The sequence below is a fragment of the Fusarium venenatum genome, assembly GCF_020744135.1.
Source record: "Fusarium venenatum strain MPI-CAGE-CH-0201 chromosome Unknown EDB82scaffold_3, whole genome shotgun sequence".
NCBI classification, from domain to species: domain Eukaryota; kingdom Fungi; phylum Ascomycota; class Sordariomycetes; order Hypocreales; family Nectriaceae; genus Fusarium; species Fusarium venenatum.
In genome coordinates, this window is record NW_027072131.1 from 1508784 (window position 1) to 1527334 (window position 18551).

Sequence of the window (18551 nt, forward strand, 5' to 3'; positions counted from 1 at the left end):
CACATAAAGAGGAGCTTGTTATTATAGTAGTAAATAAGACCATATAGGTAAAAGCGCCAGGAACATGCGTTTTACCAGTGTGTTTTAACTATTGGATGGGATAGCGTCAGGGACCGGAAAGGGGGCCACCGTCTGAGCGGCTGTTAGACAGGTAGCGAATTGAGCTATGCCCTTGAGTTCGCAGCCAAAAGCAAAAAGAGGACGGAAAGAGGAGACAAACCTGCAAGGTACAGGACGTTACCCTGGTCTTTAGGTGCAGTTGTGGCTCATGTGTGGGACGAAAAAGGTACAGCTCATGCAGCATGTTTCCTTGTAGCTGATGCGCATTGCTTTTGCTGGGGACAATTGTTCAAGCGTGACTTTTGACAGACAAAGCAAATCTCATCTAGTACCACGTCGTACAGCAGATGTATAGTCTCCGCAGTTGGAGGATATGGCCAAGGTGAAATCCTGTTGGTCAGAGACAGAATTAGCATCACACCAACCAGAGTATGAGATGGTCAATAGCACGTGTATTTCAGCAGCAGCCTCAAGCTAGCACTCCTTCGAATCATGTTTCTTGTCGTATTCCGTGGAGACAGGCTAAGAAATTAATGGAGCTTAACTGATGGCCCCCCATGTCGTTATGTCGTACGTCTGGTTGACGGTGATTGGCTTCTTGATTGAACCTCATCTCAAGCGAGATTATCTCCCATCTCGGGGCCATCCCATAACCGCTCATCGTCAAGGTCTAGTTGAACCCAGGCATGATCGCCGTGTTGTGGAAGGGAAACGCTCCGGGTGGTGAAGAACCAGGACCCCAGTTTGATCCATGCCTTTAGTAGTAGGTATGTATGCACAGCAGGTAATACAGTAAAAGACAGGTACCTACAGTAGGTACCTGCGTAGGTAGTAGGGACGCACGACCTCTGGAAAAAGGGTCACCACCAGAGACTGAAAGAGAGAAGCTCGTGTTGTGTTTGTGCTGTGTCGGGTTCATTTTAGTAGGCTCCTCCCGCTTTGTCTCTGTCTTTGCTTCTTGTCTTGTCTCTCTTTTTGCCCCGTCCGCTCTCCATCGATCTTTCTTGCCTTCTCTATCGTCCGTGACAAGACCAACTCTAATACTCTCTTTCAATTTGTTATTTGTTTTTATTTTCTCTCTTTCGCTTCTTATTCATTCTCTCTCTATTTTTCGTTTCCGACAGTATTTCTCTTTTCTTCTTCTCTTTCTTCTCTCCCTCTGTCATTCCTTTTTTTGAAACGAACTTGGACGAACAAAATTACGACTTTCACGACGACAACATCAATAAACAACAACAATTATCGTTCCCTATTTGTGTTATCGTCGATAATCGTAATTGGGAAACCTGGGATTGAAGAAGAAGGGAAAAGAAGAAATAAATCGAAGAACCGAACAGAAAAAGAGAGCTGGGCTATGCAAAAAGACGAATGCAAGGAAACCACCACGCAATTACAACAAGCACAATACATCACTCACGATAACCCCCTGTCGCTCATTAATTCCTGGACTCTCCGACCAACCGATATTAACATTGACGGAACAAACCTCAAGGAACCCAAGAGAACCAAACAAAGAAAAGTGCAAGGGGCGAAATATCCTCTGAACTACCATTTTTAGGACCTCGTCCCTTGTTCTCCATCTCCGCCCACAACAGTTCATACCTTTATCTGTTTCGTGAGCGTTGAGTCAGTGAGATCAGTACTTGTGTCATCTTTTTTGACTTGGTTATCTCTTCTCTGCAGGTTGACGGATCATGTGCTTTGTTGAATCAGCAATCAGCAATTGACTTTTACACTCGTTTCCTTTCCATCCCCTTGCTCGTGCTCCGTTATTCTGGAAAAAACACCTCAAGAAAGAAGCGAGCTAGGAAAATACGAATTGGCTACGTCTAGACCCATTCATTTATCCTGCACTCATCGACACAATTGGCAAAGACATTCTCTCAAAAAAACCGACACTAGTCAACAAGATCGCCGCATCGGGACCATTTCGACTCTCCCTGTTCCCCAAAAAAGAACAAAGAACCACTCAGTTCTTTCAATTCGTGTTGTTATTTTAGGGTACCCGTTGCTGAAACCGGCTGGTGCACGTCCCCTGCGTTAGTTGGCTAGGCTGGACTGCAACGTCCACCTTTACGCAATTCCTCAGGGTCAGCGTCCACTAAAACTACAGCACTCACCAGCACTCGACAGCTAGTGAGAACTGAGAATCGGTCCATCATTGCCACGTCCCCTAACCCGACCAAACGGGCCACGCCCGCGGCCACGACGCATTCAATCTGATTTGATCCAACTAATGACTTACTCATCCAGCGGGCCTTCACTCGCTCAGGTCCTGGATATGGATTTGGACATGGCTTTGGATATGGATCAGGATTCCCCCAGCAGGAATAGGGATAGGGATAATATCCATGTCGATCAATCGCCATCAACCCTGTCTCGCTCAAAATCACCTTCCTTTTCCTCCTCGGATCTGTCCGAACCGCAATCGTTCCAACATCATCACTCTCGCTCTGCTTCAAATCGCCACGACCACTCTCGTTCCACCAAAACCGAAAAGTCAATCACTCACAATATCCTCCACCGAGCCCATCTTCAATTGCATCGACTCGAAACAGTTGATGATAAAAACATCGACGAACCAGCCGATCACACTCATTCCCAGTTCCACAAGACCGGCCACCATTCCCACCACTCTCACCAACGTCTACATCGAAGCATTTCGCCAGCCAACCTCCGCCAGCGCGCTGCCACGCCCGAAAACTTTCAAGCTCACGCTCACGCCGACCCCAATGCCCTAAAGCCTCGTGCTGAGCAGGACCTTTTCACACAGGTTGTCCAGACTGTGTCGGTTATCCAGGTTGTCGACGCGGCCGGCTCACCCATCGAAGTCCAAACCCACTTTGCACCACCTGCTACCGTCGTCGTGGATTCTGCCTCGGGCATCACCGTCGCCGCCATTTCTGACCCGGAGCCCAAGCTGTCCGCGGCGGCCGCGGTGTCGGATCCAGCTCCAGCTTCAGCTCCAGCTGCAGCTGAGAGCTACAATGTCCCGTCACCACCTGCTGCCGCCCCGACCGCCGTGGAAACACCCGGTTTGACCAATCCGTTACCGTCTGCACAAATCCCAGATGCGACCGTATCCGATTCAGTCCCTGAGCCTGTAAACGACACAACGGTGCTTCCCACAGCCGACCTGCCATCCGACCTGGTCCCTCCAACCAACCCCGTGACGTCTACGGACCCTGATTTAGCGAGTCAAGAAACAACGTCACCAGCTGCGCCCACTACCGATGTTGACACAACGGTTACGGATGCTAGTGGGTCGGAGACTCTCGTAACCACCGGTACGAATATTCGCCCCTCCTATTTATAGATAGTTAGAGTTTATGACCATGTGATGACTGACAACGTGTACTTTAGATGACCTTAGCGCTACCACCACATATGAACCAACAACTCAAATAGAGACCACCACATCCGACTTCACATCGGAAACAACACAGGTCACCGAAGAGACTTCAGAAGCAACTGCTGAAGCCACCACGGATGTGACCCAATCTGAATCCAACCCTTCCACAACAATAATACCGACGACATCAAACACAGCTTCACGAGCTCGTAGCTCTTCCACTGTCATCGTAGTGTCCTCCACATTCGTTACCTCTTCTATCAATCCTACGCTCTCGACACAAAGCTATTCCGATTCGGTCTACTCGAGCATTTCTGCAGAAGAAACCTGGTCTTCAGGCTGGTGGGGAGCGGACGATAGCGAAGGAAGTGCTGGAGGAGTTGCTGGCGACGCAACAGCTGACGGTCCACTCGCGGCACCAACAAACACGTCAACCAGCAACGACACAGATACTGGTACCCTTTCCCCTCAGCAAAAACAGGTGATTGGTGGTGTTGTGGGTGGCGTAACGGGTGTGGCGTTCTTGGCGTTCTTCGTCCTGTTTGCCCTCAGGTACAAGAAGAAGCATCCCGAAGGCGGCATACTCGGAGGGAACTTGTCTGCGACGCGATCAATCGGCGGCCCCACGTCTGGCCCTGACGGCGGATCAATGGCGGAGCGCTCCAGTGCATCTACTGCTGTGACTACCGTTCTTGCGGGATTGATAGGCAAAAAGCAACAACAGCCCGCCGAACCTGCTCCTGCTAGTGAGAGAGGATTCTACCGTGTTTCAGGAAAGAAGCTGCCTTCTGTCCTCCAAGCAGGCGGTGATGGCTACTCTGATCCTCGGACTGGACCTCCCTCCTCTGCCGGTCGAGCGAATCGAGAAAGCGTTATGAGCGGCACCTCTGATTACTGGAGAGGTTCCATGGCATGGGATCCCAACCAGCAAGAATCACATCACCTTGCCCTCGGAACACCGATGAGGCCTATAAGTGGTGTGCCAGTCATCCGATCAGGCCCTGCACGCACTCCGGTCACAGAGTCAAATCCCTTTACTGATCCTCCGAAGCCAAAACCCGAAGGGGATGGCCTCGGAGGCTCAACGGGGGCAGGATCTATCACTTCTCGTGACGGATCCTTTGGCTCGCCATCAAGATTCCAGGAGCGGATATGATCGATTCTTGCTATTTCGTATTGCTTTGCCATCTGTTGATACCTGAGCGTTCTGTCCATTTTTTACTGCATAACGACCATCTCGCCGTACTATTTAGTACCGCCATTGGTGCTGTACTCACCAGCTATATATGACTGCTTTTGGTCATTGCATTTCTCTTCATTTCAATCTTGGCCATATACATGAGTGGCGCGAGAAGCATTTTGTTCGGCGTTCGAATGTGGTCGTCATCACACCACTGGGGATCTCTTTTCGGAAGTACAAAAACCTGAAGATATGGGAGTTTAGATCCGGAGGTGAAAAGGATAAAGATGGGTAGGGGGTTACCACAAAAGGAGGAAGCTGGGCTAATTGAACCGAAACACATTTTTTTCTCTCTCTCTGCGACGCTTGACGATCGGTTTCTTTCTTGACTCTCATTAACAACCATTTATGAACTTTTTTCTCTCTTCTATTCTTAACTTCCGATTTTACGACCTGAACTGGCGAGGGGCTAGTGGAGGACTTGGACCCAAAGTTGGGATGCACAGGCATACCTAGGATATGGAGCAGGATTACACTGGCTAAACCACTTCGTACCTCATACCGACCGAGAACAAGTTTTTGCTACCCGAGGACTAGGAAGGTAGTAGCCCTTTTGATGGAACTTGCAAACGGCAAGTCAAGCGAGAAGTCTGGTGTATATAATAGCAATCTCGCAACTCGAGCACGATTTGCACAAGAACATGAACAAGACATCAAGGCCTAGAAGGTTCTTTTTCCAAGACACTAGCCCTTAGGAATCTCTCCGTGACGTATCAGTTGATATAGTTGTTTGAGTCTTATTAGGCTCTCGGCACGCAATCGGGTACACGACCATCAAACACTATACGAGGCGGACCCGAAACAACAAGAGACAAGGTACAAGGGGCCTTGGTGAAGAATAAGAATAAGCGAAAGTCTAGAGATGAGGGAGGAAACACGGTAATTGAATATTTGATGGACCCTTTTGTTATGACAGGATGATAATTGCGTATTCGACCCCATCTGTGCTCATACATATGTATGTAATAGTATATCTGGGAATAAGGTTATAGTACAAGAGATTGATGAGAGTTTGGACAAAGTTTAGTTGTCTATTATCTTTAGACTCCTATAGTGTATGCTATTTGGAGTAATTAATTAATAATTCTGACAAAGTTAACAACGCTTCGAAGAGGCTCTGGGATAGAATCAGAGACGGCAGCTGATCTTACGGAACCCGCGGCGAGGTTACTTTCTCCAACACTACTGCAAGTTGGTTTTTGGTTACACTCAGGTCGACAAGGCCATGTGTAAAGTGTCTCAGGATTGCACAGCCCCCCCTCTTGTTCAGGTTCGGATGAAGCGACGTATTCGGGATGGGGGCTGCCAAGTACCAACATGAAGCTGCCATTGGGCGTTGATCAACAAATTCAGAATGGTTGGTTGGTTACGTACTTTTTTTTAATTCTTTTTTATTGGCTACGGGTAGCTTTCCCAGTAGTGAGGTTCCAACGGTTTATTCGGCGTCTGTGTGTTTTAAGTCTGAGACACGTCATCAGGGGATCGGTTTTTCTTATTCTTTTCGTGTGTGTCTATGGTCAAACTTGGAGTTGTACATCTTTCGTCTTGGATCTGCTTTAGCCTTACAAGGACGCGCAACGTGGCCAAAAGTTCATGCGATGTGATGATGGATGGATGACCTGAGAAGAAAACATCTGAGGGCTTTTGGGGGCTGGACTTGGCTGGACTTGGCTGGACTGTGGGTTTGAGAATATGGGACCCACGGATATAACAGGAAGCTCTGTGAACCCCTTGGCCTTTGAGTGGCTAGACTATGCTAATTGCGGCTTTAGAGAGCGGGCTAATTTAGTGACAGATACAGTAAGTTTGTGGATTGTAGTCGGCTGTCAAGAGTCCTAACCTGACTATTGAAGAACGACGACCATGACCTTGTAACATGTGGAGTAACTATAAAGTGAATGACAAAGAATTCCATCTCCGTATCTTCACCCTGGATTGATCGAGTCAGTGATACAAGGATTGCGGAGTTTACAACAACGTTCAAGTCACCCGGGTTCTGACTGTTGCCCGTAGTATAGCTGTATTATATTGTATATGGAAGGATGAAAGTGGGTTGTGGATGCCGGTACTCAGGGGTCCTTTGACGATCATTTCTCCTCATTGCTTGTGGATTTGATGCTCGAGTTTATTTGAGTAGTATGTATCACATAGAGTAGATGTTGATATGTTGATGAAGAGGTTGAATGCTGTAAATAGTGGCTCGCGTCTTGTTCGCTAACTGATGCGATTGACCGTGTTAGTTGATAGTTAGTAACGCAGTAAAAGTTAAAGGATAATAACTACTAGGTTTATTCAGTAGGTTGATATCGTTTAAATTGTTATTAATCACCACTACGGTTCGGTTGACTTGCCTCTAAGGGGAATCAGACTCATAGTCTTTCTAATGGTGCTTTCCCTGATTCGAAACAAATACCCGCGCATTAAGTCCTGGGCTTCCCTGCGACTTGTTCTGTCTCACCGATCCAACGTGAGGAGCCTCTCCGTAGCAGAACAAGGTAAACGGATAGTGGACTTGCCGGTTTATGCTTTTGATTCAATTCGTGTGCCTTGTGTGGATTTCTAATACAACTGTCTGTCTTGTCTCTGACTCTTTTTACTCTTTTCAACACCAAGATCCAACATCGCGACTTTTTTCTTCTTTTCTTTCTCTCCTTTTTTCCTTACTTTCCTTGATTTTGAAGAGCCCAAAAAATTAGTACTTTCTTTAAACCTTGGACGTTAGACAGCCCACGCTACGCCACGCCTGCAGGACAACCTACGAACGGTACTTGTACCCGCCAAGAAGCCTCTTGTCACACCAAAGGCCAAACTCCGCCACCCCACCTCAGTCTCCGTCGTCACGTCGAGAGAGAGAAGAGAGAGAAAATCCCCCGACTCCGAGTCTGACAGTTGAGAGAGTGAGTGATTGCCATAGAATCATTCCCGTCTAGTGCTGGGCTACGACTTCGGCTACCTAGTTATTAGTAGCCCTGGTCCTAGCCGCTGTTTCTTGTCGACCTTGTCTCCTTGTTCTGGCCCTCGGCTCGTTTAACTAACCGTTTTCCCTTGCAACCTTGTCAGGCCGCCAGTCAGCCGCTATTACTCTACTGTATCATAACTTTAAGCGATCCCGCCGTCTCCGATCTGCGATTTACCCCAAACTCGACCTTCCTTCGACTGCGACTGCAACCGCAACACTCTCCACACAAACAGCTACATACAACAACTACAAACTTTCCTTGCGCTTTACAATACCCCATGATCTGCTTATAGATAATTAATTTACAATACATCCTCCAACCCGCACTGGTCGCTCGACGCATCTATCGCTCTTGCTATCGAATCGCACGCAGGGTCCTTGCTACACAATCGATACGCCGCTCGCGCCGCTTTGCGCACCTCGATCGTCCACCACTTTACTCTACTCTACTATACTATACGTTAATTAGCGAATTGTTCGACTGCCACCTCGGACAAGATGGACCATATGGCCTTCCAGGTCCCGGGCATGGCCCCTCCCATCATGAACCACCCACCACCACAGGTCTTTGGTAGCTACGATGGCATACCACAATTGCACCCCGAAATAGCCGCTCAGATGTTTAACGACTCGGCTATGATGCTTGAAGATGCCAACGACCCAAAGAGAAGGAGAATTGCTAGGGTATGAATGAGCCTTGAGCGGACGTCAAGCTCCTGGACTATGAGTGCTGATTGGGAATTTCACAGGCTTGCGATATGTGCCGGAAGAAGAAAATCAAGTGCGACGGCAAGATGCCGTCTTGTACGCACTGCATCAACTACAAGACCGAATGTGTCTTTACTCAAGTAGAGAAGAAGCGCGCTCCTCCTAAAGGGTATGTCACCCACGCCTGCCAGCCTGCCATGATAGTTGCTTACAAATCCCAAGTGCAAAGTATATCGAGGGTCTTGAGAACCGTTTGAATCGAATGGAACATCTTTTGAGGCTGTCTGGTAAGTAGTCGCATAGTTCCTGATCATGGCAGAAAACTCACCTATCATCTGCAGGGCTCCTCGACGAGGATGATGATGATTTGGGCGCTTTGGAGAAGAGATTGATGGAACGGCAACAAAAGTCAAGACAAGCGTCAATGGCTGTCGGATCCGGACCAACCTCCCCAACTCACTCCGCATCTGCTCCCTCTGCTATAGACGGAGCTGCATTGACTCCTCAGAGCTCACTGACTTCACCAAACTCCATCGCTAAGGACGAGAAGCGCAAGTCAGTGACGCCAGCTCCTTCGGCAGCTCCACCAACAGCTCCAGCAGCAAATGCGAACGGAGAAGAGGCGAAACCAGAAGAGCCAGAGGAGGTAGAGGCTCTATCAGAGATGATGTGCTCTCTAGTGACTAACAACTACGGAGAGACTAGATACATCGGTAAGTCACCAATTCGCACCATATCAAGTGCTACTCACTAACCCGCAACAGGCTCATCTTCTGGATTCTCTATTTTCTCGCCCAAGGGAGTCTCGTGGGTAAACTCAAAGACTGGCGACGACTCTTTCCAACGGACTATATCGGACATTTCTGTCGACGACCACAAGTGGACCAACTGGAAGCCTGAGGTCTTTGGCGATCTATTCCAGCGCCCTATCTTCCGCCCTTTGCCTCCCAAGACTGAAGCCCTGTCTCTACTTCAGGATTACTTCGACAACTTCAACTGCATCTTTCCTCTGTTTCATCAGCCAACCTTTATGCATTTGGTACAGATGCAGTACTCGTCAGAGCCGTACCAGGGATCTGGGTGGTGGGCAAGTCTCAATTGTGCGCTCGCTATCGCCCATCGTCTACGTGTTATGAGCAATCTCGTACCGCAGGATGAGGACGAGAAGGCCTGGGGCTACCTCAAGAACGCCATTGGTGTTTTCCCAGAGTTGACTATGCGCAACACTGATTTGCTGAGCGTCCAGGCTCTTCTTGGCATGGCTCTGTTCTTGCAAGGAACACCCAACCCGCAGCCTACATTCTTACTGGTTTCAGCGGCGATGCGTCTAGCACAGAGCATTGGTCTTCATAAACGCGGTACTGGTTTCAACCTCAACCCTATCGAGATCGAGCAACGTAAGAGGGTCTTCTGGATCGCTTACATGCTCGACAAAGACCTTTGTCTCCGAGCCGGTCGTCCGCCCGCCCAGGACGATGATGACATGAATGTTGAACTTCCAGACGCCGATCCAGTGGACAATATTGGTAATATTCCACTGGCTGATGGCAAGGGCAAGATGAACCTTTTCCGAGTCATGTGTGAGTTCGCCACCATCGAGAGCGAGGTTTACAAGAGATTGTACTCTGTTCAAGCCACTAAACAATCCGACGGTGAACTACTCAATACTATCGGTGAGTTGGATCAAAAGCTGGAGGAGTGGAAGGACAGTATCCCCATCGATTATCGCCCTGAACACGACATCAACGCCTCGCACACGCCCCTGATTCTACACGTTGTCATGCTGCACCTTACATACTACAACTGCCTTACGACCATTCATCGCATGTCGGTCCACCACGGCTACTGGACCAGTCGATTGGCCAACTATGCTATCCAGGGCCTGAATGCTCGACCTCTAAACCCGCGTGTCTTTTCGTCGGCCGCACTCTGCACAGCTGCAGCACGAGCATCTGTCTCTCTGCTGAAGTATGTGCCTCAGGGTGATTTCGCTTGTGTCTGGTAAGTTCTCGAGTTTAGTTTACGAAAACAGTCTACTAACATGCATCTTTAGGATGATTCTTTACTTCCCTGTCTCCGCACTGGTGACTTTGTTTGGAAACATTCTCCAAAACCCTCTCGATCCCAGGGCAAAGTCGGATACCCGACTCATGAACATCGTCGTCACCTTCCTCTCTATGCTCGGACAGGAGGCCGAACAAGGAGGTGTCCACCGAATGCTCGGTATTTGCGCCGAATTCGAGCGCATAGCCAAGGCCGTTATCGACAAGGCTGAAAAGGAGCAATCTTCTCGACGCAAGCGCAAGAACCAGGACTCAACAAACAAACCATCTGCTGGTGCGCCCGCCTCCCGGCAAAACGCTGCCAAAGAATCGGTGCGATCTGCTTCTGTGTCTTCCACTGCGAGGAGATCTTCGCAAGCACAGCTGTCGCCACCCTCAAACGGAGACTCTATGGCATCGTTCTCCATAAATACACCGATGAATGACCTTTCCCCATCAGCAATGTCTGCTGGCTGGCCGCAAGAGTTTCCTGTACCGCAACCTCATCAGAATGGTGATTTTGATTCGGCAATGAGTTACGGCGAAGGAAGTATGAACTCTCCGGGGATGCCAGTGTCGGCGTTTCAACAACCACTCCTTCCACAAGACCTCTTCTCTCTACCTATGACGCTGGACTGGAGCTGGGCTGAGATGACTACTGGTGCATATCCGACAGTGGAAAATGGTAACTTTGGTGGTGATCAAGCGTAATGTGACTCTTGTCGAGTTTTACTGTATGTTAGTTAATTTGTTCGATACTCATACTTGGGGATGTACAGAAAGGTGTGCGGAAGTAATGAGACATGCGCTACGATATACAGGATTCGCAGAGAAGAAAAAACAAGCGTGGTTCTTTTTCAGATATTTAGATTTTATTGGTTTTGAGCATTTTAGCGTATAGTTTTATATCAGAAAATCGCTGTCGACTAAACCATGATTTCTGAACCCCCCTGGATGCCCATACTACCTACCTTGCTACCTCCCCTTCGTGACCGCATTAACATACCGGCCGGTCGTTACCATAAACCTCCCTCTCTCCTTTGCCCGAACGCCGTGCTCGTTGGGGCGGCAAAGTTGGGTGTGTCCGCCCCATCAGAATGCAAGAAAGTAAAAAGACCAAAATTAGATAAAGCCCGCTGGGCTATCAAAGCAAATTGCACAGTGATTTTTTGTTTGCCGCTACGAATCCTAGGACGGACGACCGCATGTTTTTGGGTTTGCGTCTGTCTCCATTTCAGGAGTGTTGTCTCTGGCGGAATCGTAGCATGCCGTGTATACAAGAAGACGTGAGAAGAGTTGGTGGAAAAAAGTCGTTTGTGAAACTTGGACGCGACTAGAGAAGTGGCATCAATGTGTTGTGGTGTCGCTCTCTCTCAACAGGAAACCGCAAACCCCCTTTCGGTGAGGTTTAATTCATTGGGTGATCCGGGAGGAGCTTATTGGAAAAGAGTGTGCGATGGCTGGTCGGGGCACAAGTGAGATGCATCAACAGAGTGCCTCATGCGCCCACCATACCGGGGCCGTAGCTTTGTTGGCGCATCGCGCTTGGGTACGGTGAGGCATTGCCCGGGTTCTATGAAATTGAGTCAGTTCTGGAGACCTCGAGACAGGTAGCTGGGGCTTGTTTACCTTTTTGCGTCGCTTCTGGCCGCCCTCTCCCTCTCCTGTTGAGTAACCTCCTTCCATGGCTGTATCGTCATCAGGGTAGCCTTCGCCATAACCCTCGAAGCTGCTGTCGCCATATGTTCTCTTCTTGACGTTACGCTTTGGTCGGTTCGGATCGTTTGACGAGGACCCTTGAGCCTTTAGACGTCCTACTGCGCCAGGGATGTTGAGGGGAGTGTTGGGAGCGGTAGGCCTGGCTGATGATGGTAGCTTCGAGTCTCCGCCGGGTGACTGAAGTCCTAGCACCGATGTGTCCCAGTCTTTCTTGCCCAGAGGACCCTTGGCCATAGTGACCGACCGTCCAAGAGCAGATAGGCTTGCTTGTGATAATCCATGTTTGATGTTTTGGCCTTTGACAATCGTGTTGTCCCAGTCTTCGTCAGGCATGTGAAGGATGTCAAAGAAGTCGGGTTTCTCGTTGGAGTCCTTGTCTGTCCTTTGCACTTTCCAGTGACCAGCAATACCTAAGCGCTTCATATGGCCAGTATAGGATGAACGTAGTGCGTTCTTTTCTCCATTGGGTTTCTCTCGAGCTACTTCGGCAGCGAGTTCATTCAGGTTGAACAGATCATATAAGTCTTCTGAGACGCGCGGCAAAGTTTCGGGGTGGGCTAGAAACGATTGATGTTAACAAAGAATTCTCTGGCGGGAATCACATGATGATATGATATAATGCCCGCAAAATGGAAAAAATTGAAGGCTCTCGATCAGAACCAGAATCCGGGCGCTGCGGGGAGCGGGAAAAGGGCTGTGAAGGGAGTCTTACGAGTTTGGCAAAGCAGGTACTTCTTCCCCACATCAAGATGCAGGTCCTCAATCCCCAGTTTGCTTTCCTCGACATGGAACTTCTTCTGATCGCGGTCACCGCTGTCGTCCATGGAGCGCTTCCGCTTGTGAGGTGAATCGTCAGCCATGGCAAGGTCGTGATGTGCGCTTCCGGTGACGCTGTGGGCAGGAGTCGGCAGAGTTGTTGGCGTGGTCGTGGTGGTCATGGAGGTTGCCACGCTCAGCACGGGCTCCGAGGTCCCGGAGGAGAATTGCGATGGGCTCTGGGGAGTCTGAGGATGGAACGACATCGTGGACGACTCCGCGAGGGAGGGTTGTGGGCGAGAGTCGCGCCGGTCGACGACCGAAAGTCGCTGCGCTCCGCTGCTCTCTTCAATCAAACGTCATGCACTGGCACTGGGTTTTCTCGGGACTCGGTGAGAAAGGCGATTGCGGCGCAGACGGACTATATGTTCGCTGCGGTGTTGCTTGGGAATCGGTGTATCTAGAATCGACGGATCCGAAGGGAAATGGGCGAATGTCGCTGTTGTAGAGCGAGGGTTAACGTCGAATAAGGCGATGGTTGGTTTGGTTGTCAGAGGTTGAATCGGGGGCGAAAGGTGTGGAGTTGAGTGTACTGGAGTGTATTGGGTTTGGAATGAGGGAGAGGCAGAAACGCGGTACGTATCTTGCTAAATAATCAGTGCCAAGGTTAACACGCCTGAAGTCACCTTTCTGCGACAATAGGTGCGACTCGAACTCAAAAGTACTTGTACAAGATAAGGCAAGGCCTAGGGCCCTAACCTCAATAGTACTAGACTCGTGCTCACGCCAGAGTTTGAGCCTGAAAGGCGAGGCAATTTCAAATGGGACGTCCCGTGAAACCAATCAGCAGTTCGCAGACAGGAACCTGCCAGCACGGGCAAGCCGCTATTTCCAGCGCTTTCAGTGGCCTTCGGCTCACAAACGACTTTTCGGGAACATGGTCCGTTAATTTGAGTGGCTGGCCGCCCCCAAGAACAAAGAATCCTGGGATGAACGTCTCCTGCATTTATTAACCAGCACGGCCAGTTCTTCGCTGTCACAGTCAGTTACAGTGAGGTGTCAGCCCCATATTCCAATGCGCGGCACCATTGGATCAAGTTATCTTAATTACTTCGCTGTGCTAAAATATTCCGGATTTAAGGCGTATCGCCTCGTGTACGTCAACTCACTCAAAGAAGTTGATCTCTGATATCGAATATAATCAACCTTCTTTGTTTCTGTATGGCAATTCGTGACAGTCTCATCGACGCGTCTTTGTATGGAGGTCCCCAGGTCCATCGCCTAGCAGCTCACTCCAGCAGGGTGGAGTTAGGCCCGCTCATGCTAGTTAGTCACATGACCTTTCTTTTTTCGTCAGTTAAGTTGGCAAACCACTCGCCGAAAATTTCCTCTTTTTTTTCCATACAAACACGACCACTGCTATCCCTCAACTACTGTCAGCTGCTCGACCCTACGCGACTGTAACAATTCGGGATTCGTGGTCAAGAGCACACTTTAGTAACCTTGCCTAAAACCATCATCACGAGGGCCCCTCGTGCGGCTACCATGATGCGATGATGACCTGATGCAAGTGACATGTCTTGACCTTTTTAAATCCTTTGTCCTGGATCAAAAGGACAGAAAGAAAACCGAAAGGACTTTAGCCCTTTTGGGCTTTGTACCGTGATGTGAACCTCTTGCATGTCATTGCCTTACTCTAAAAAATAATTGTCTATGGTAAGTCTTTTAGATATTCATCGGGTTCATGCTCTCGGCAACATTGTACTGTGATGACACCCAACATCTGGTAAACCTAGCAGCCTTGCTTGTTGTTTTCAGCCTGATTTCCCATCACTGATAACCACTTGGCTGCCGTAAGGAAAACTGGCTTGTCTGACTACAAAGAGCTTGCATGTAACCCTTACATCAACTCTGATCCGAATCTTTGGACCAATAGCTAATAATTGGTTGTTGTAGGTTATACTTCAAACCAGTCCATTTCTCCAAAATCTTCAGCATCAAATGTGAATAAATCAACAAAGAGTCATCACAAAGTACAAACACAACCAGATGAGACCAGCATGCAACACGACAGGATATACGAGACGCCACCACCACCGTCGTCACTTCTTTACTGTTGTTCGATTCGAAATATTTTGGTTTTTGCATTTCATCGTCAGAACTACCGTGATACAGGCTGCCGCCAGGGCCAATCCCGACCTAACAGGCTATTTCTGGTATCCTAATACCTCGTTCCAAGAAGGCACACTGAGAAGGAAAGAATAGAGCCAGTCTATCCCAAAACCAAACCCAGTGGTAAAAACACATGCGCCTATTAACCTCCAGTAAACCCCCTTTATGTTCTTTTCCCACTAAATGCCAGCTTTAGATACTCATCATCATGGCGATTGCCTCACCCCATAACCGACAAAAGAAAGGGTCGTGATCATTATCAAAATACCCAGCTCAACACTCCTCGACGCGCCCAGCGAAACGTGACGATGTAAGCAAAACAAAGCAAAACAAAGCAAAACAAAAAGATTAAGAAGAAAGGCAAGCAACCCGACAGACAGGGCAGTAGCAAGATACTTCGAAGAAGTAGAGTAGAGGAACAACCCAATAATGCAATTACCAACACTTTTTTCGGTGTCTTACAAGAGCAATGAGAAGCGTCGTATATCAACACGTACTAGCGCAATAACGTGCATCGAGTAAAGTTCAATACCTCAAGCGACTGTGCACTTATGTTGGTAACTCAAAGCTCCAAACGCCTTCAAATGCCTGTCCTTGATGCTTGGATTCCTGGAGGTGTCCTGTTGTTGGAAATGGAGGTGGTGCCATAGCCACTAACGCCGCCAGAAGGGTGACTTATAGGCGTTGGCTGATACAAGGGCGGTTGTCGGTCAGAGAGACTTGGGCTCGTGCTGCTCGCCCCTCGGTACATGTATTCAACAACATCCCCTTTCCATGCCATGTTTGATCGTAGTGGTGACTGCGAGGACTCTGACCTGGCTCGAGAGAAAGACTCCCGAAGCAACGGCGGTGGAATGGGGTGAGGACTTGAACGATGGATCTCAATAGGCGTGCCGAGCCCGTGCTGTTGTCCGAATGGGTGTGAAGTTCTCGGGCTACCCGCGAGAGAAGCAGAGAAATGACCGCCGTACTGGTATCGGTCATTTGGGGCCGGGGAAAGTGGTGATGCCAAGCTCGAGCTGGCCATGCTACCTGCAGGGCTGTATGCCATCCCACCGAACCCTGGAGTCAGGCCGGTCGGTGAAGAATGCTCGTGTGTATCATTCCTTCGGGCGTCGACGATTATAGGTCTCATCATATGTTGGGCGTACGACTGGGTATTGAATTGTCCCGGTGATGGCATAGAGGAACTCATACCATGAACTGCGCCATAAGGAGAATGAAGTGCCTGGACATTATCAAAGCCATCGGGAACTGCTCTCATCTTGATCATACGATCGCGGTCGTCGACATTGAGGCGCTTGATCTTGGCACGTCTAAATCATGATTAGCTATGCCCATATAATTATACATAAGGGTTAAGTACCGGTTCTGGAACCACACCTGAACCTGGCGTGAGCTTAGTCCAGGGATTTCCCTCGATAATCGCTCGCGATGTGCGGCATCGGGGTGAGGCTGTTTGGCAAACTCGCTCATGAGGAATCGGGTTTGTTGATGGGTGAGTCTGGTATGGTAAGCACGTATTTCGAGACTTGAACAAAAGATTACTGACCTGAATCGCTTCATCTTGCGTCGAGCAGCTGCCCGCTCTGCGGGGGTTTGAGAGGAGTTTTCGTCGCCGTCAAGCACATCATCTTCGTCAAGGTCGTCTTCTTCGTCCGGTGGTGAGTTGACTCTTCCCCCTTGGTTCGGCTGAGAGGTGGAAAGCTCGGATGCTGAGCGACCCAGAGGTGCAAAGTTGACGACCGTTGCGGCTTGTGAGGCGTTACCGGATTCCTCCGTTGCTGAAATAATGGGTTTCATCCCATAGCTATCATGCTGGAGTACCGGTTGCTTCCCACTGTGGTCTGCCGCTTGGAAATGTGACGAGTATATCTGTGCTGTTCCAGATCTCATGTGGATTCCCAGAGAATTGTCTTTGTCTTCTGCCGGCTGACGCACATGGGAAAGCTGCGAGGCTTCACTTCGTGAAGTGTACGGTTGAGAATATCCGCCACTTGCATGGGAAGGACCAGAGTTATGTCCTTGCCAGCTCGAATGTGCCGGCAGGTCGACATTGACATCGTAAGAGTTCGACATGCGAGGGCTGGACGTGTTACGAGATGGGTCGTATCTGCTGAATGGCCAACGGCTATGTTCCGTGTCGTATTGCCTTGTAACAAGCATTTGGACTAGGTGCAAATCGAATAGCAGTAGACAGATTTAAATAGGGAAGAGCGGTAGTGAGACCAAACAGTGTAAGCTGAGCAGGTACAACCAGCACAGTGTAGTTTCGATATTTCTGCCCTGCTTTCACGGACGGGTCGGTATGTTGCAGAAAGCTTGAAACCGTTCCCGAGATAAGTAACGGAGTAAAGAGCAGGCGCAATAAGGAGCGGGTAGCAGAGTATAATCTTAGGAAATTAAACGAAAAGGAACGTGAGTGAGGCCTGGTCCCTCAAGAAACAAGCATGCAGAGACTCGTTTGAGATGGTAGGAATGGTTCGTAAAAAGACTTTGAAACGAATGGATTAGATGATGAAAAGAAGGGACAAGCACATAAAATGCAGCTCGAGAGACGAACAAGTTGATGTAACTTAGGATAGAAGGAATGATATCCGAGTCATAATTCACTCTGAAGTCGGGCTTGGGAAGGATATATGAGTCCAAGACGACAAGCCAGGACACGCCTCATGGTGGGGTTGGGTCGACGAAAGGCCATGGCTGACCATGTCCTTGCCCAGGGGTGTGAGCAAGGTCAAATTTGGAGGCATCTCCCTGTCATGTAAGGTGTAGAAAAACAAAATAAAAAAGGTGCTACATGCAGAACGTACCCTGGGGCCTGTATAAAGAGTGGAAACTGCAACGACTAACAAGTGGTGGGGGAATATCTAGTCTGGTACCTGGCGTACAACTGAGCGAAGCGTTGTGCGTCTATGCTCGTTGGTACTGTAAGAAGGATCCCATATCGGAGGTCCTTTGCCCATTCTCTTGTAGTTTTGCGTATGTGTGTAATTATACGTGAGTATGGCCTAAAGAACAAATAGCCATTTATGTGGATTCATCCATCAATCTTCTCATGTATGTTGGCGAAGAGCGAACAGGGTTTGCCATATGTATGTGTAGTGAATCGCAAGCTGTGCCGGAAACAAACTCATGCCTTCAGAATCATCACTTGGTGCTGCTAACATCGGAAAGTTATAGATGACGGCACCACGCAGTCTGGTTGACCTCCTCCGCCAGCAGATATCTATGGGGCAGAAGCATGTCTGCTGTATAATAAGCCAAACGTACGGGTCATAATAGATCCAGAGTGCCAGTCCGCCATTATGAGCGAGGCTCGGCACAAATACAATAGTCAGATCACGGAGCACAACCAAGGGTGCAGCACCAGCCAGGTTTTTTTTGTGAAAACTGCATTGATCCTTCGTCATCTTGAACTGGTGTCGACGTTGCGGTTTGGCGCATGTTGCGCATAACCGTTGTCGCGGCTTGAGCGGGAACGAGCCAATCAAGTCCTGGCAGGGGTCGATGGGGTGTGCTGCAAACATGTGGATCGGGGTG

General features: G+C 49.1%; 4 protein-coding genes across 4 annotated transcripts; 2 read left to right on the top strand and 2 right to left on the bottom strand.

Annotated features, from left to right (window-relative positions):
• The first annotated feature begins 1978 nt into the window (after positions 1-1978).
• On the top strand, positions 1979-4648 carry EDB82DRAFT_214134 (uncharacterized protein). Its single transcript, XM_025726713.2, has 2 exons — positions 1979-3347; positions 3424-4648. Exons 1-2 carry the CDS (start codon positions 2297-2299, stop codon positions 4566-4568), a joined length of 2196 nt encoding a protein of 731 aa, XP_025581252.1. The 5' UTR covers positions 1979-2296; the 3' UTR covers positions 4569-4648.
• Positions 4649-7662: 3014 nt separating this feature from the next.
• EDB82DRAFT_214219 (fungal-specific transcription factor domain-containing protein) lies at positions 7663-11183 on the top strand. The gene is made up of 6 exons (XM_025726714.2): positions 7663-8295; positions 8361-8488; positions 8542-8606; positions 8661-9032; positions 9084-10320; positions 10373-11183. Exons 1-6 carry the CDS (start codon positions 8110-8112, stop codon positions 11070-11072), a joined length of 2688 nt encoding a protein of 895 aa, XP_025581253.1. The 5' UTR covers positions 7663-8109; the 3' UTR covers positions 11073-11183.
• A 418-nt stretch (positions 11184-11601) lies between these two features.
• Positions 11602-13227, bottom strand: EDB82DRAFT_214212 (Rox3 mediator complex subunit-domain-containing protein). Its single transcript, XM_025726715.2, has 3 exons — positions 12793-13227; positions 11991-12637; positions 11602-11934 (listed from the first exon to the last, which is right to left on the bottom strand). The coding sequence occupies exons 1-3, from the start codon at positions 13100-13102 to the stop codon at positions 11860-11862; spliced, it is 1032 nt and encodes a 343-aa protein (XP_025581254.2). The 5' UTR covers positions 13103-13227; the 3' UTR covers positions 11602-11859.
• A 2059-nt stretch (positions 13228-15286) lies between these two features.
• EDB82DRAFT_214532 (uncharacterized protein) lies at positions 15287-17456 on the bottom strand. The gene is made up of 3 exons (XM_025726716.2): positions 16561-17456; positions 16375-16512; positions 15287-16324 (listed from the first exon to the last, which is right to left on the bottom strand). Exons 1-3 carry the CDS (start codon positions 17172-17174, stop codon positions 15589-15591), a joined length of 1488 nt encoding a protein of 495 aa, XP_025581255.1. The 5' UTR covers positions 17175-17456; the 3' UTR covers positions 15287-15588.
• Positions 17457-18551: the final 1095 nt, after the last annotated feature.

Bases quoted from the DNA above. Each gene is read 5' to 3' on its own strand.
- EDB82DRAFT_214212 (XM_025726715.2), bottom strand. From the start codon at position 13,102: ATGTCGTTCCATCCTCAGACTCCCCAGAGCCCATCGCAATTCTCCTCC. The intron at 12,638-12,792 runs GTAAGACTCCCT...AATCGTTTCTAG, and splicing joins GTACCTGCTTTGCCAAACTC to CCCACCCCGAAACTTTGCCG. The intron at 11,935-11,990 runs GTAAACAAGCCC...TCAATTTCATAG, and splicing joins GCCAGAAGCGACGCAAAAAG to AACCCGGGCAATGCCTCACC.
- EDB82DRAFT_214532 (XM_025726716.2), bottom strand. From the start codon at position 17,174: ATGCTTGTTACAAGGCAATACGACACGGAACATAGCCGTTGGCCATTC. The intron at 16,513-16,560 runs GTCAGTAATCTT...TTACCATACCAG, and splicing joins CGCAAGATGAAGCGATTCAG to ACTCACCCATCAACAAACCC. The intron at 16,325-16,374 runs GTACTTAACCCT...ATCATGATTTAG, and splicing joins CAGGTGTGGTTCCAGAACCG to ACGTGCCAAGATCAAGCGCC.
- EDB82DRAFT_214134 (XM_025726713.2), top strand. From the start codon at position 2,297: ATGACTTACTCATCCAGCGGGCCTTCACTCGCTCAGGTCCTGGATATG. The intron at 3,348-3,423 runs GTACGAATATTC...CGTGTACTTTAG, and splicing joins GGAGACTCTCGTAACCACCG to ATGACCTTAGCGCTACCACC.
- EDB82DRAFT_214219 (XM_025726714.2), top strand. From the start codon at position 8,110: ATGGACCATATGGCCTTCCAGGTCCCGGGCATGGCCCCTCCCATCATG. The intron at 8,489-8,541 runs GTATGTCACCCA...ACAAATCCCAAG, and splicing joins AAGCGCGCTCCTCCTAAAGG to TGCAAAGTATATCGAGGGTC. The intron at 10,321-10,372 runs GTAAGTTCTCGA...ATGCATCTTTAG, and splicing joins GGTGATTTCGCTTGTGTCTG to GATGATTCTTTACTTCCCTG.